At 63.4% G+C, this 14,405-nt stretch overlaps 1 protein-coding gene and 1 long non-coding RNA gene across 2 annotated transcripts; one reads left to right on the top strand and one right to left on the bottom strand.

The window, feature by feature from the left end:
- On the top strand, window positions 1-6,673 carry LOC125090222 (uncharacterized). The gene is made up of 3 exons (XR_007124243.1): window positions 1-714; window positions 1,983-1,990; window positions 6,663-6,673. It is a non-coding gene; the product is annotated as an uncharacterized LOC125090222 (long non-coding RNA).
- On the bottom strand, window positions 760-13,569 carry UBE2I (ubiquitin conjugating enzyme E2 I). The gene is made up of 7 exons (XM_047712759.1): window positions 13,414-13,569; window positions 9,097-9,173; window positions 8,826-8,909; window positions 7,671-7,743; window positions 4,146-4,255; window positions 3,928-4,007; window positions 760-1,362 (listed from the first exon to the last, which is right to left on the bottom strand). The coding sequence occupies exons 2-7, from the start codon at window positions 9,160-9,162 to the stop codon at window positions 1,299-1,301; spliced, it is 477 nt and encodes a 158-aa protein (XP_047568715.1). The 5' UTR covers window positions 9,163-9,173; window positions 13,414-13,569; the 3' UTR covers window positions 760-1,298.
- Window positions 13,570-14,405: the final 836 nt, after the last annotated feature.

Genomic DNA, 14,405 nt, shown 5'->3' with positions numbered 1-14,405 from the left:
GCCTCCACCCTCTGGGGCCATCCTGCTGCTGGGCCGTGTCCCGATGCCCTTCCTGACCGAGGGCCCTGGTGACCGGCCCTCCCGCCCTGGCTCGGTCTATGCGCTGGAACCACAGGTGAGCTGTTGTCCCCGGAGCGGGGGAAGGGGGAAAGGCGAGGTCGGCTGGTGCAGGGCCCTGCTGTTGCCCGTCTCCACCCAGGGCCTCTGGCGGCTGAGCCGGCACCCAGACCCGTTTCCCAACTGAGCAGGCAGCTGACTTGGGGAAGCTGTGCAGTGGGCTCAGGTTTTGGGGTGCTGTGTGAGCATAGCGCCACAGGCGGACCGGGCTCAGAGACCCTCAGGAACAGGGAGGCACCTGTGCGTGGTGGCCTCAGCCCGGCCCCGCACTTGGGGTGGGGCTGGCGCAGGGGGCGCAGCGGGTGCAGGGCAGCCGGTGAGGCCGGGTGGGCACTGGAGACTGCAGGCCCTAGGTGCACACCAGCACGTGCCAGAATGAGGGGGAGCCGCTGGCGCCTGTCCTCCCTGGGGCTGGGTCCGGCCCACGCCAGTTCTAGAAGGCTCTTGACACCACTTCCGACCTGACCCCATCCGCTCTCTGTGCAGCCCCCAGACCTGGGGTGGGGGGCCAGGCGCTGGACGCACGCCGTCCTCCCACACAGCGCTATTCAGAGGCCCGGGCCGAGCGCCACGCAGGTCCAGGCGTGGCCGGGCACTGTGAGGCCGCCTCCTCACGCTCTTAATGACGATAATGCAACGAAAACCTTTATATAAACAGTTTATTTACTCTAAACAGCAACACAGACAAAACGCCATATAAACACAAAGGAAGTGATGCGGAAACGAGACGCCGCTGCCTTTGGATCTGAGGCTCATAAGCAACACAACCTGGGGTCTGCGGGGAGCGAGGCGGGAGGGCCGGCGGGCGGCTGCGCGTAGCTCTACACGGCGGGAGGCATGCCTGCGTCCGCGAGCAAAGGAAACTAGCTCCTCGGGGCTCATCGAAGTATAAAAGTTTATAATCTTACAGCAGTTGAAATACTGACATCAATATTAAAATAAAAGCAAGTTTTACATAACAATCAAAAATACAAAAGACCGAAGGAAGAGACCCTGTATGAAAAACCGGACAGCTCAGCGCGCCGAGGACTGCGTGCCAGCGGCGGAAATGGAAAATGGCGCCCGCCCACCCTCCCAGGTGACTAGTAATTGTACAGAGCAACGTCAGATTTGCAAAAATGTTGTAAACAAGTTCTTGCCAAACCAATCCCTTCCTTCTTACGCTGCCGTGTGGTCGCTGCTTATGAAGGCGCGAACTTCTTGGCTTGTGCTCGAACCCTCTTCTCGTACTCCACTCTGTTTTGGCTGAGAAGGAGGTCAAGAGAGAGACAGGTCAGTGGGCGCAGGCCCCCAAGGGGGCCCGGGGCGTCACGGGACGCCAAGAGGACTGAGGGCGACCTCTGATCAGCAAGGCCCGGGGGGCGGCCAGGCGTGTACCACGCTCTAAGCCGGAAGCCGCTGCCTTCCTTCTGGAGAGAAAATCCAGATCACGGGGCCCGAACCTGGGCTACAGATGGGCGGGGCTCCTCCTTGTTTCCCTGTGGGGCCCTGGGGGCCAACAGAAGCTCCAGGGCTGACCGGGGACCCTGCACGGAGCCCAGGTGCAGTGTGTGCACGTGGGGACACCCGCCTGGGGGTGTGGAGTGCTCCCCGCAAGGAAGCTAGGGTTCTCCCCAAGCTGTGTTCTCTCCACGGACGCTTCTCAGGACGCTGCTCCAGGTCACTGTAGCCCAGGCCCCGGGGCATGCTGGGGCTCCCAGGGTGGAGGAACAAAGGGCCCCCGAGGGGACTTCCCTCAGCTGGCAGTAGGCTCCATCGACCACACCACAGTGGCAGCCACCTGCCCGGGCCACCGAGAGCTGTGGCATTAAGGCCACAGGACACCTGTCTGTGGCCTGTTCCGGCCCCAAGGCTCCAGGGCAGAGGCAGCCAGGTTGGCCCTGCCGTCCACCACCAGGGGAGCCCCTGTGGCCCACAGCAGCTGGCTGAGGTGTTCCAGCGCGCTCTTAAAAGGGACGCTGACGGGAGAGGTCGTGGGAACAAGGGCAGGCTAGGACTGGCGGCAACGCATCCGGAAGCAGGAAAGACACCCAGCAGCACCGGGGGAGTGGCCACACACCCCACCGGGCCTACTGGTGCACCACCGCGAGCCTCCAGTCCTGCTGCCCCGGCGCTGGGAACAGACACAAGGAAGGCCAGCTGCTCACGGGGGCACTGTGGTGCCTGTGGCCACCATCAGCCACCATGAGCGTCACCCATGACAAAGCGCACACCAGGGGGGCGCCTGGGTGGCTCAGTGGGTTACAGTCTCTGCCTTCGGCTCAGGTCATGATCTCAGGGTCCTGGGATCGAGTCCCACATGGGGCTTTCTGCTCGGCAGGGAGCCTGCTTCTCCCTCTGTCACTGTCATTCTGCCTGCCTGTGCTCTGTCTCTGACAAATAATTAAGTAATCTTAAAATAAATAAATAAATAAATAAATAAGAAAACAAAAAACAAAAAAAACCTTGTGCTCTGGGCCAGCAAGTTCTCTGAAGGCCCGAGACCTCCTCAGCTCTGCAGGCCACTTGGTCTGTCACGAGAATGCAGTGCGTCCTGAGTGGCCTCGTATGCGAGGCTTAGGCCACTGCATCAGTGCGGACAGATGGCACAGTGACATCTCACAGCACCCAGTTCGGGGACAAGGGCAGTGGGATGATCTCCTGAGTCACTGTGAGTGCACACACACCAACAGGACACGGAACTACTGCTGAGCCTCACTGGGACAGGACCCCGGCCCTGGCTGGAGTATCCTGCTGCCCCTGGCCAACACTGGGCTGGGCCTAAGACCTGAAACCATTTTGGGGGGACAAATGCATCGCCTGCAACCTGGTACTTCTCTCAGGTGCTCCCCGGACGTGTCACCTGGCAATGTCCAGAGCGGCCGGAGAACGGTCCCGACCTCAGCTTTGACCCTCGGCACTGCTCTGATTCCAGAAACGTCCCCCAGGAGGAACACGCCCCTGCCCAGCCTCTCCCCTACGTTAGTCCCATTGGTCCCAGCTTTCCAAATGTGGAGCAGTGGGGGGTCAGAGTCCCCTCCCTGGCATAAGGCCCCTAACCCGGGCCAGCCCAGGAGGCTGGCGGACACGGCCAGGGGACCTAGGACCCACAACCGTGGGACCTCTGCTCAGGCACAGGGTTCTCCCTGCGGCTGACTGGCCCAGGCCTGGGAGTCTAACGTAGTCACTGCCTCCCTCAGCGCAGGCGGTGGGCGACCAGTACCATGCAGGGAAGGGCTGGGGCAAGGAGCTAACGCCTGGTATCTGGTGGGGACAACATGGCAGCATGACCCAGATCAAGCCAGGAGTACCGCTCCCCTACGGCCCACATCCAGGCGTGGGAGGAGCAGCAAGATGGACATGGCGGGAGCTATGGGGCCCCTGGGGAACCATGATACTGAACATGCCTCCTTTGGTGCCCACACCCGGGGGGCCTGGCCCTCTGAGCTGCACTGGGGTTCACTGAGGCACCTGGTTTGCCTGGCCACAGCCTGTCAGGGACAAAGTAGCCAATGGGAGCCTGTATCACCCAACTTCCGTCTTCTGACCGCCCCCGCTTAACCAGCAGTGCTGAGGCCATACTGGCCCTGGCTACCTGTTCTTGCCCACCACAGGCCCTTTGCACATGGAGCTCCCACTGCCTACAGGGCCGCCTGCTCGCTTCCCGGCCTCAGACGCTTCTGTGACCACCTCACTCGGTCTCCCGGTCATGGCTCGAGTCTCAGGGCCATCCAAGAAGGCCAATGGGAATGGCAGCCTGGGCCGGACTTCCAGGGAAGAGTGTGCAAGCCAACACGCGGCCACGGCGAGGGCGGCCGGACCAGTACTTACCAGTAAATCGTGTAGGCCTCTGCTTGAGCTGGGTCCTGGATATTTGGTTCATTTAGAAGTTCCTGTATTCCTAACAAGATCTGTGTAAGAAGTAAAGAAACACGGAGCTCAGCGGTCGCAAAACCAAGCTTCCCTAGAACACTGGCCCCGGCTTCAGAGCAAGACCACTGTCCTCTGGCCCCACAGAAAGACTGAGGCCGGCCCCCTGCACCTTGTACCTGCTTAATTGTGATGGCTGGCCTCCAGTCCTTGTCCTCCTCGAGGATGGACAGGCACACTGTGCCTGAAGGGTACACGTTCGGGTGAAACAGCGGTGGCTCAAATTTACCTGCGGCAGAGGGAGGAAGGAAACACGTTTCTGTGGCAGCTGCTGTCCCCTCCCCTGCATCGGGCGCCTTGCTGGCCAGCAGGCATGCGGCTCAGAACTGGGGCTGCGAGGTGGCAGTGTGGGCAGGGCGCACACAGTTCCCAGACTCAGGGGCGAAGCCATGTGGTTGCCTAGGTCCCCGCCCCTGGTCACCCTCACCCACCTCCCCAAGCCAGCCCAGGTGTGGGAAGTGGGGGGGGGGGGGCTGTAGCAGATGAGGACAGTCCTGGGGGCACAGCGGAGGACAGGAACTCTGAGGCCCTTCCAAACAAGTGGCCATTTTCAGAGCAAATCATCTTGCTTCAAAGAGAGGCCTATAGGACTCCATACTATCCCCCTCCACGTTTTTTAAAACACAAAAACTAAAAAAACAAAACAAAACAAAAAAAGCACGTAGGAAACTGTAAAATGTGTAAGAACAAGAAGTGCCTTGAACCCACCCTGGGACAGTCCCACAGCTAAGGTCTGAGGCCATTTCTCTTCACGTGGGCGCCCTCCCCCTCCCCCCTGTACTTACGTTCACCCAGAAAAGCATGACAGGGGCAGGGCAGCTCGAGGGTCCCAAAACGACAGACAGCCGGAGCTGCCCCGAGCCGCTCTTCGCCCCCAGCACGCGAGCAGCACCCGGCGGGGACTCCTCAGACGCAGGCGCCGTGGCAAGCGTCCCCCCCCCCACCCCGGAGCCACCGTTGCTCGCACCCAGCCGCCGTAGACAAAGCCGTGAGCAGGCGTGTCTGTCCCGAAAAGGAGGCAGTGCCCGTGTGCAGCTTCCGTGTGCCCCGCAGAGCCCGCTGGGCCCCGTGGAGCTCTGCCGTCCCCCTAAGGAGCGGCAGCCGCCTCCTGCAACTCGGGCTAGCACTGCCCTGGAGACCCCGGGGGCCAGTGCCACACACGGTCCACTTCTCAAAACGCCCAGCAAGTCTCTCGTCCGTTTGCCAGCGAGGCCATCCCAACTCGCCGGAGCGCCGTGCACATTCTGGCCACGAGCCCCATCCGGTGGGCCTCGCGGGAACCTTCTTCCGTGCCGTGGTTGCCTTTCTGCTCTTCCAATCGTACCTCCTGGTGAGCACAATCCCTGATCTGCATCTCACCAGAGGGGTAGGTCTGGTGTGTTACCTAGGAAAGCGCACCGTCGAGGGGGCAGCCGCTTTCCCTGAAGCCCTGACCCCAATTCTGGTCCCCGCTGGCTCCCTCTGACTGGAGAGGTCCCCGCCCCGCGCAGTCACAGGGCCCACGGCTGACTTCCACAGGACTCCGGCTCCGACTGCGCGTCATCATGTCGGGGAGACCCGCTGTGTTGTGGGTCCTCCCCTCTGGTGGCTGTGGGCCGGCCTCCACTGCCCAGCACGGGCTCGTCCACGGACGCTGGGGCTGCCTCCGGCTTCCCGCGAGCACGCGCATACCTGGATAGTCACTTGGTTAGCGCGGCTGGGGCCCGGCAGGCCCGAGCCCGGCTCCCGCAGACACGGCGCACACACGCAGATGGTGGGCCCCAGCTGCTCGGCCCTTCCACCCTGGCTGCACGCGGCTTCAAACGTCCAGTGAGAGCCGGCACCTTCCTTCCCTCTGCAGGCTGGCAGAGATGACAGCCCCTCTTGTGAAGGGCCTGCCGGCTGGCGGGCTCTCTGCCTTTTCCTTACTGACCACGTACGTGCCCTTCAGGTACTCAGGGCACGAGCTCAGGAGCACCCAGAACCTTCTCCCCACCCCAGTCCACCGCTGTCCCGGGGAAGGCCTGGTCTAGGCGTCTTGCAATCCAGCTGCCGGCCGCTCCGCCCCCAGAGGGCGGCCTGTGTCACTGCTCAAAGTTAAAGGGACCCAGGAATGAAGATGCCATCTCCTACCCGCCCCCTTCTTCTCGGAGCCCTACCGCTCCACCTCTGCATGGGGTGTCCAGATCTCTCCGGAAGGCTGATTCCCTCCTCCTCCCGCTGCAAAGCCCTGCGGACTGTTACTCAGAGCACCCTCTCCCCACACCTCTTGCTCCTTCTGTCAAGAACCAAGCCACCCTGTGTGTGGCGGCTCTGCTCCTCGGGCCTGTGTCCCCGTCGCCGGGTTCCCGCGGCTGGGGCATCGAGGTCCCGTCTTGCCCCCGCTGTCAGGGCCGGGTGCCCGCTCCTGACGAGCCTCCGCCCGGGCCTCGCAACCACCCCCAGCACTCGGAGGGCCAAGTCACTCGCCACCCTCTGCGCCTCTACCTGCCAAGGTCCCCGTGGCCATTGCCACACAAATGTGCTTGGACTGTGCCTGGGATCACACGGGCTGCACAGACAGGCTTCGAGACAACAGACACCCTCACAGCACTGGGGCTTCCCGCCCAACTGGGGAACACAGGTTGTCGTGTCGGAACCTGTCCTTGGCTTCTGAGCTGTGCTCCGGACCCTCCAGTCTGGAGGTGGAACTGGGTGGATTCACTCCGGGGCTGAGGCTACCGTAGCACCTGGTTTGAGCGCTTCACTTGCAGCAACTCCAGGAAAACAGGGTTTTGCACGTTAATCTCTCATCCCACAACCTTCACAAGCTGGCGCTGTGAAAAGGCTGCAGCCCGTCTCCCTTTCATGCTCCTCTGCAGGCACTTCTCTCTTCCTGGTTGCATTTGCTCAAACTTCCATGTTGAACAGAATTGAGAAAAGCAACTAAAACTTGTCTCATTTCTCAGTTAAGGCAGTCATTTGAAGGGACAGCTGCACGGGGCGAAAACTATCCAAACAGCAGAGAACCACCCCGAACAGTCTCCATCCCGGTGGTTACCCCGCTACTCGTTAACCTCAAAAGTTCTTCTGGTAGATGCCCTCATGATGGAAAACGTGCTTCTACCTTCTGAATAAGTAACTGCAGGGTAAACATTTACACACGGCCTGGCCTTGCCACGGGCTGTGCCCACGGAGGCACGTGTTCGCTCCCCACCGACTGACCACGGACAGGGCTGGGGGATCTCTGGCCACAAAGGAGGGACTTGTAGGCCCTCGCCGCAGTTCTGGCACAGTGCGCAGCACCGCCTGAGGCACCGCGGCCTGCCCGGGCTGCGCACACGAAACTGTTACCAGCGGGAAGACTGACGTCGGGTGAGGAACACAAAGCTGTCTGAGGGGGGAGGCCCTGGACTGTGGTCCTTCACATGCCCATCCCTGCTGGGGCTGGAAGTGGTGGCACCTTCTCCCCAGGAGGCACAAAGAGCCCCGGAGCCTCCCAGTGCCAGGATCGGTGACTCAGCCCACTGTGTGCGCCTCCCAGCCCGGGGGCTAAATGAGCTCCGATCCACAGCCAGGCTCAGGGACAGGAGCCCCCAGAGTCGCCCTCCAGAGAACACCAGACTGCAGATCTCTGCTGGAACGTGCAGGAGCAGAGTGACTCTGGCGGACTCCGCTCTACTCACATTTTGGGGGTGAGGATGGGTAATCGTCTTTGAAAAGCATCCGGAGCTTAAACAAGCCGCCTTCCCAGGGAGTCTGTTGGGAAACGAAGCAGCGGTTAGGAGCGCGGCGGGCCGAGCTCAGAAAAGCCGGCTTCTGCGGCCCGATCTCCGGCACCATCCCAACAGGGAGGTGATTCCTAAACTGGCCCAAAGACCAGCTGTCCCCATGACAGAGCTGTAAGTGTCTCCATGGCCCCAAGGGGGCCTGGAAAGAGCCCTGGGGAGGAGTGGGGCTGAGGCCGGACTTCTGGGAAGATAGCAGGGACTTGGCAGCCCCCATGACCCCAGAACTGGGGCGGGGGGCGGGTCTCGGTGGGATCTCCATTTAAGCAGCTGCAGCGAGGCCCTCCCTCCAGCTCCATGACCCCACGGCCCTCCCCAGCCTCCTCTGGGAGGAAGACGGCCACCCCCGCTGCAGCCTCGGACGAGGTGCAGAGAACCGTCACAGCACAGGCAGACGCATAGGCTGGCCGCCGAACCCAGACCCAGACCCCGTCAGTACGCAAAGCCATGTCCTACCCCCACCGGCTTCATAAAGGAATAAGAGGCTCCTGGACGGTCACCAAGAACCACAGGGGAAAGAAAACAGGCGACAAGGCCTTGGGAACAATGGGGACACCTCAGGAGCCTCCTCTTCCCTTTGGGGTCATCCCGGAAGAGCTGGACGCGGGATTGCCGGAGACCCTCACTCCCATATGCTTCCAACACGCTGATCCCCAACAGCCCCGGCACACTCAGGCCGCACACAGCTTTCCCAGGTAGCCCACGGGGAGCGTCTGCATCTGAGCAGCAACAGCTGGCCCAGGGGCCAGCTTAAAGACTGCCGGGACCAGCATCAGGACCAGCATCACGAGCTTGGGGCTGAAGGACAAGCGTGAAGGCCCTCAAGGCTCCTCTTGCCCCAGAAATGCAGCACGTTCTGGCCCCCAGGCTTGGTGGGGGTGCAGCATCCACCCCTCTCCACAGCCCGGCTCCCCTTTCTCAATTACAAGTGCCCAGAGAGCGGGGCTGGGGGTGTCACAGGTCACCCTACCCCTGCCCACCCCCCGGGGGGGGATGGGCCCAGTGCCTGTGGGGCCGACACGGGGTAGGCTGGCCGGAGGAGCAGCCTCTTACCCCTTTCTTCCCCGGAATGGCGCACTCCCAGTTCATGAGGTTCATCGTGCCGTCAGGATTCTTTGTCGGGACGGCCACAAAGCCCTGAGAGAGACAAGCACACAGGCACATCAGCGTCACGAATCCCAGCTCACCCGCTTGCAGAACGTCCTGTGACCCCCACGGGCGCTCCACACAGCATGTGACAGGCCCGGTGGAACGGGGACTTCCCGGTTTCCCCGGGGGGGAATCAAGTCCACTCTGCTGTGTGCAGAAATAAAGCTTTCCTTACAAACGGGTGGTCCTTCCTCCAGGCTTTCCGCTCCTGGGCGAGTCTGCTGAGGGCGATCCCCGACATGTTCAAAGTCCCTGGAAGAGACCGGGCAGAGCGAGCAGTTAACAGAGGCAGCCCTCAGGCTCCCAGCCACCCCCAGGGCCCCAAGGCACACACCGCGGGCACAGCGAGGCCGGGGTGCAGGAAGGCCGAGGCGTGGGCCTGGGGCCACACGGCTGTCAGGTGCTGCGCAGGGAGAGCCCGCCAGCACTCCCAGCAGAGGCCCGCACCCTCGCCCTGCTCTCCTGCGTCCCATGGCGGCCGGCCGGAGCAACAGGGATCCCGAGCTCACTGTCAGACTCCGCAGGAAACGCAAGGACAAGGTGGGGCTGTCCGGAGCACTGCCGGACGATGGGGAGGGGGCCGTGGCTGTGATGGGGTGCTCTCCTTTGCCAGCGCCGAGATGCAGGCAGGGTGCCATCAGGCCCCAGCTTAGAATTTAAATTCGGGTCTGGCCAGGAAAATGATCCTTGTTCTTGAAAGCAATGGAGTAGAAAAGCGCCCCGGGGTGGACAGCAGTTCAGGCGCATCACAGACAAGTCCCTAGACCACACCTACCCCACAGCACCCAAGAGCCGTACCTCTCACCGCGGCCCCTGGCACTATCCTCTGTCCCCTCCACTTTCACACGCCACAGCACCCCCATCCCCTGGCACTCCCTGACAGTCAATGGGTCAAGGCCTGTCTGCCACTCACTCCGGGAAAGTCAACAGAAGGTTGGGGTGGCAGCAGGGAGCACCCAGGAAGGCCAGAAGACACCCCGGCAGGCCCGCAGGCAGGCCAGCCCACGGCCCGCCTGCTGTGTCCACCTGTCCTGGGAGTGGGCGCGGGAGTGAGGTGGGGGGAGGGCAGCTCGAAGACCTGCCGTTCCTCGCAGGACCTCCAGACCACCCCCGCCAGCCCAGAGTCCCCCGTGCATGACCCCGCACAGCCTGCAGCTCGAGCGGACTGTCCGGGCCGCTGCTTCCCCAGCGGGGCCCAACAGGCCGGTGCCCCCAGCTGCCCTCAGAGAGTCTGACCCGAGGTCCATCTGGTGGTCCTCAAAGTCCACGGAAACGCTGGAGATACCCAGAACCCAGCACTTCCCCTAGACAAAGCTTGACGAGACGAAGGTGTCTCCTGGAAGAGAACAGGACCCTTCAGGCGTCCACGGAAGTCTGACAACAGGTCTTTCTGCTCTCGCGGGGGAAGAGGTCCAACACCCCACACGCCTGAGTGCGACACGGGGTTCTCCACAACCACGAGGGCTCTCAGCCAGATTCAGAAGGACAAGCTCCCAGCCACGCTTCCCGGCTCAGGCTCAACTACACGTCCCCAGCCAGGCTCAACACAGACCTGGGAACAACCAGAAGAGAAACCCAGAAAGCAAGGTGCCGGCTAAGCAGGGAGCCTCAACTCGAAGCCAGCTAGGGCCCCCCCGCCCTTCCCGTTAGCCACTCCTGCGCAACAGCCCCCAGCCCAGCTCAGCCTGACCTTTCAAGGCCCCCAAGCACTCCGATCCACATCACACTCGTCGCTCCGGCACCCGCTGCTCCCCCGCAGCCACCCCACTCCCGGTCCCCGGGCGACACACACCCTGCCCAGAGCCCACACCGCTGTGCAGCAGGAGTGAGGCCAACAGCTCAGCAGAGACCAGCCCTAAGCCCTAGACTCTCCAAGTGGGGTCCTGGGTGCTTGTCAGAAATGCACATTCCCCAGGTCCCTGGGGCCCGCAGTCAGGAACTCCGGGTGGGGCCCAGAGCTCAGGGTTTAGGAGGCTCTTGGACAATTCTTTTCCCAAGAAGTAAGCCAAGTGGGACGAGGGGTCTGGGAATGGCCGTCCCAGAGAGCCACTGCAGTCCCTGGTGTCCTGCGAGAGCCCAGATCTCAAGAAGCAGAGTGAGTCACGACAAAGCGCCAGACCAACTACACGCCATCCCGTTTCAAAAAACATATACTGAGATTATAATACGAAAAAAAATCACAGGTCTCCACTCATGAAGCATAGCCGTAAGGATGATGTGACAGATCTGACCCCAGAGCCCACCTTGTAATAAAGGCCCAACCTTACTGGACCTCAAAATCACGTACAAACTAGACACCACCATGCTGGGACCGAAAAAGACCTTCAATTCAGCACCACGACATCCCAGCATTCTGGTCTGCCCCCTTCGTCCCCATCCCTGTGCAGACCACACCGCCAGGAACACGACACCATGGGTGTCTGGGACCACCCGTGCACACGCCTGCCCAGATCTCCTTCACAGGACAGTACCCCTGTCTGCAGTATCTGTCCGGGCAGAGGCGGGGCCCAGGGGTACATGTCCTCTGGTCACATGCGGGCAGTGACCCTGAGCCTGAAAATCCTTCATCTCCACGTGTTTCTCAAACTCTTGCCCAACAATAACAGGGTCAGCAGAGACGCCCTTCCCTGAGACTCGAGGGCACAGCACACTCCTGCCCCCTGGCGCTTGGCAACACTCCCCCGGGCCCCCCAAGCAGACGGCACAAGTTGGCAGGCCACTTCTGCCAAATCAGCCAGCACAGAGGTTTGGTGCCCAAACACAAGCCTGACAGGCACTTCTTTTAAGTGAGATGCAAGGTCCCTGCAAATTTGAGCTCAGTCAGGAATCAAAACAGGTTCCTGAAACCCCAGGCCCGGCCAGGCCATCCTGAGTACGTCTGCTTGCTGACCCCGTGTCACAACCCTGCTGCAGGCCACCTCCTCTGCCCTGAATACTGGACAGAGCCACCTGCAGAGGTCTTGTCCCAGATCCTAGCTGTGTGAACTGTCCGACCTTGTGGCAGGTAATGAGGGGTGGTCCCGTGAGAGCTCCTGCAGCCCCCTCCTCAGGGGTGCCGATGGGCCAGACTGGGCACCAAAGCAGGTTTCTGTCATCAGGGCGAAGAGCCACAGGTGCACACCTGCTCGGTCTCAAGCAGAAACCTGGTCTCTAAGACATGTTTCCACTCCCACCGGCCTCCCGCTGTCCAGGACAAAGCAGTCCATTTGTTACATTTTAACTACAACACAGAAGCGCTCATTCAGGATTCCACCGAACACCCAAGCTAACAGACCCGCACTTAGGAAGCAGGTTACCCAAGTACATGTTAACCAGACACTACAGAGCAGCAGGGGCGAGATGAAGACCGGCTCTGAACCACAGGCAGAGTGGGAGGTCTGCCCTCCACCTCCCCCACACTGGGATGTACTAGAAGATGCTCTTCTCTGATCCTGCCCTGCTCCCTGAGGGCAAGAACCCCAGAGCCACTTCCTGGCTGCCCAGGTGCCCGCAAGGCTCTTCTCTCCCCCTTCCTCAAGCTTCTCAGCCTGTAAAATGGGTGAAAGCCCCTAAAATAGGCCACAAGCAATGCAGAGAAAGTGGAGGTTCGTCTCCCTTTCTGTGCAGTCGGTTCTCTACCCAAAGGCAGTTCCCTGAACAGCAAAAAACATTCACGGCTCCAGACCCCAGACGGGAAACAAGTCGAAGGCCAGCTGTGCAGACCCAGGAACTAAGGGTATTTCCAAACTACACCCAGCGAGCCAGGCACGGCCGCGATCCGGAGCCCGGCTCACCGTGCCCGCCCCTCCTCCTGCTCTCGGAGCTACCAGGTCCGCCCTCCGTTCAGCCCGCACAGAGCGACCTCCTGGAAGTCCCCCTGCAGCGCTCCGTTCGGGTCCCACCAAGTGCGAGCGGCGCGCTTCAGAAGCAGGAGAAAACTCGGACGGCTCCGCTCTCCCGACCCCCGCCAGGCCCGCCGGCGTGAGCTCCTCCTGCCGTGTACGCTCTCCCTGGCTGGCAAGCGCCACAGCCACAGGTCTGTGTGCAGACCGTGACCCCGGAAACGAATGTCCCTGGGGCGGAGAAGAACCGCGGCGGCGGGGCGGCCCAGACTCGCGTCCCTGTCAACAGCGGCCGCTGCCAGCAGCAGCTCGGGGACGCCGCCGCGCGCGCGCCAGGGGGCCGTTCTCCCCGCTCCCGAACGCGCGCGCGGCGGGGGCTCGAAGGGCCGGCCGGCCGCGACCCCAGCCAGGCCAGGCGGGGGCGGGCCCGAGGCCGGCGGGACCCGGGACGCGGTGTGGGGGGGAAGCCGCACGGCCGCGGCTCCCAGGCGGACCTGTCCCCGAGGCGCGGGGGCCCTGCCCGGACCCGGGGTGCGCGGGACAGGCCGGGCCGGGGGTCGGGGGTGAGGAGGCGCCCGCCCGGCCCGGCCCGACGGCGGCCGAGGCCCCTGCGCCCCGAGGCCGGCCCCCGCCCGCGCCTCCCGCCGCCTGCCCGCGCCCCCCGCGCTCACCTCGGGCGGCCGCGGCCCGGCGAGCGAGGCGGACGAGGAGGAGGCGGCGGCGGCGGCAGCAGCGCTCCCTTTGTCTCGGGACTTCCCTCCCGAGCCCGCTCCGCGCGCAGCCCGAGCGCTCCGAGGACCCCGGCGGGCGGGGCGGGGCGGGGCCTGCGAGGGCTGCCCGTCGCGCGCCTACCCCGCGCGCTGCCGGTACCGCCCCCGCGCCCCCCGCCGCCCGCGCCCCCGCGCGCCGCCCGCCGCCCGCGCCCTGTCACCGCGGGCCCGCGCTCCGGGACCGGCCTGGGAGCCTGGTCCGGGTGCGACTTTCCAGTCAGGCGGCGCTGCGGACACCTGCGCCCTTAAAGGAGCCGCGTCCCCGATTGGAGGGAGCGTCGGCAAACTCCCCCTCGCGATGTGTGCGTCCACTCGAGGACACGCCGGCGGGCAGCAGGGGCAGGGGAAGGCCGAGATTTCCAAGGGCTCCCCGGATGCCGTGCGGGCAGCTCTTCGGGCACGGGTCCCGGAGGTCTCCTTGGGGCTGGGGACAGGGACCGGGGGGGAAAAGACCACTGAGGCCTAAGGATCCCCTGAAGCGTCGCAGCACGGTGACGGTCCCCGGAGCACGGCGGCCTGTGAAGCCCCTTGCTATTGGCCGGTTCGGGGCCCAGGGCGGGGCGTCCGTCGAAGCCGCCCAATGAGTTGACCCGGTACAAGAGGCCGAGTCGCGGCCCGACCGACGGGAGGAGAAGTGCGGACGCTCCCTAACCCGGGGCTGTCCGGGGGTGGGGGCGGGGCGCCAGGGCTGCAGGCGGGTGGGGGAGGGGAGGGGAGAGAATGGGCGGGCAGGCCCGGAGCGAATACCGGCCCCTCCCGGCCTCTCCCGGCGCCTCCCCGTCGGGCGCGCCTCGCTGCCCAAACTCCAGCCCACGGTGGGGGAGCAGGCGCCTTCCAAGGTCAGCCTGCTCCGCCCGTGGACGCCTTGGGGTTAGGCGTTGGTAGGTGTCCCC

This window comes from Lutra lutra, chromosome 18 (genome assembly GCF_902655055.1).
Source record: "Lutra lutra chromosome 18, mLutLut1.2, whole genome shotgun sequence".
Taxonomy (NCBI): Eukaryota; Metazoa; Chordata; class Mammalia; order Carnivora; family Mustelidae; genus Lutra; species Lutra lutra.
The sequence above is the reverse complement of the archived record's forward strand: the minus strand, read 5'-3'. Positions and strand labels throughout refer to the sequence as shown.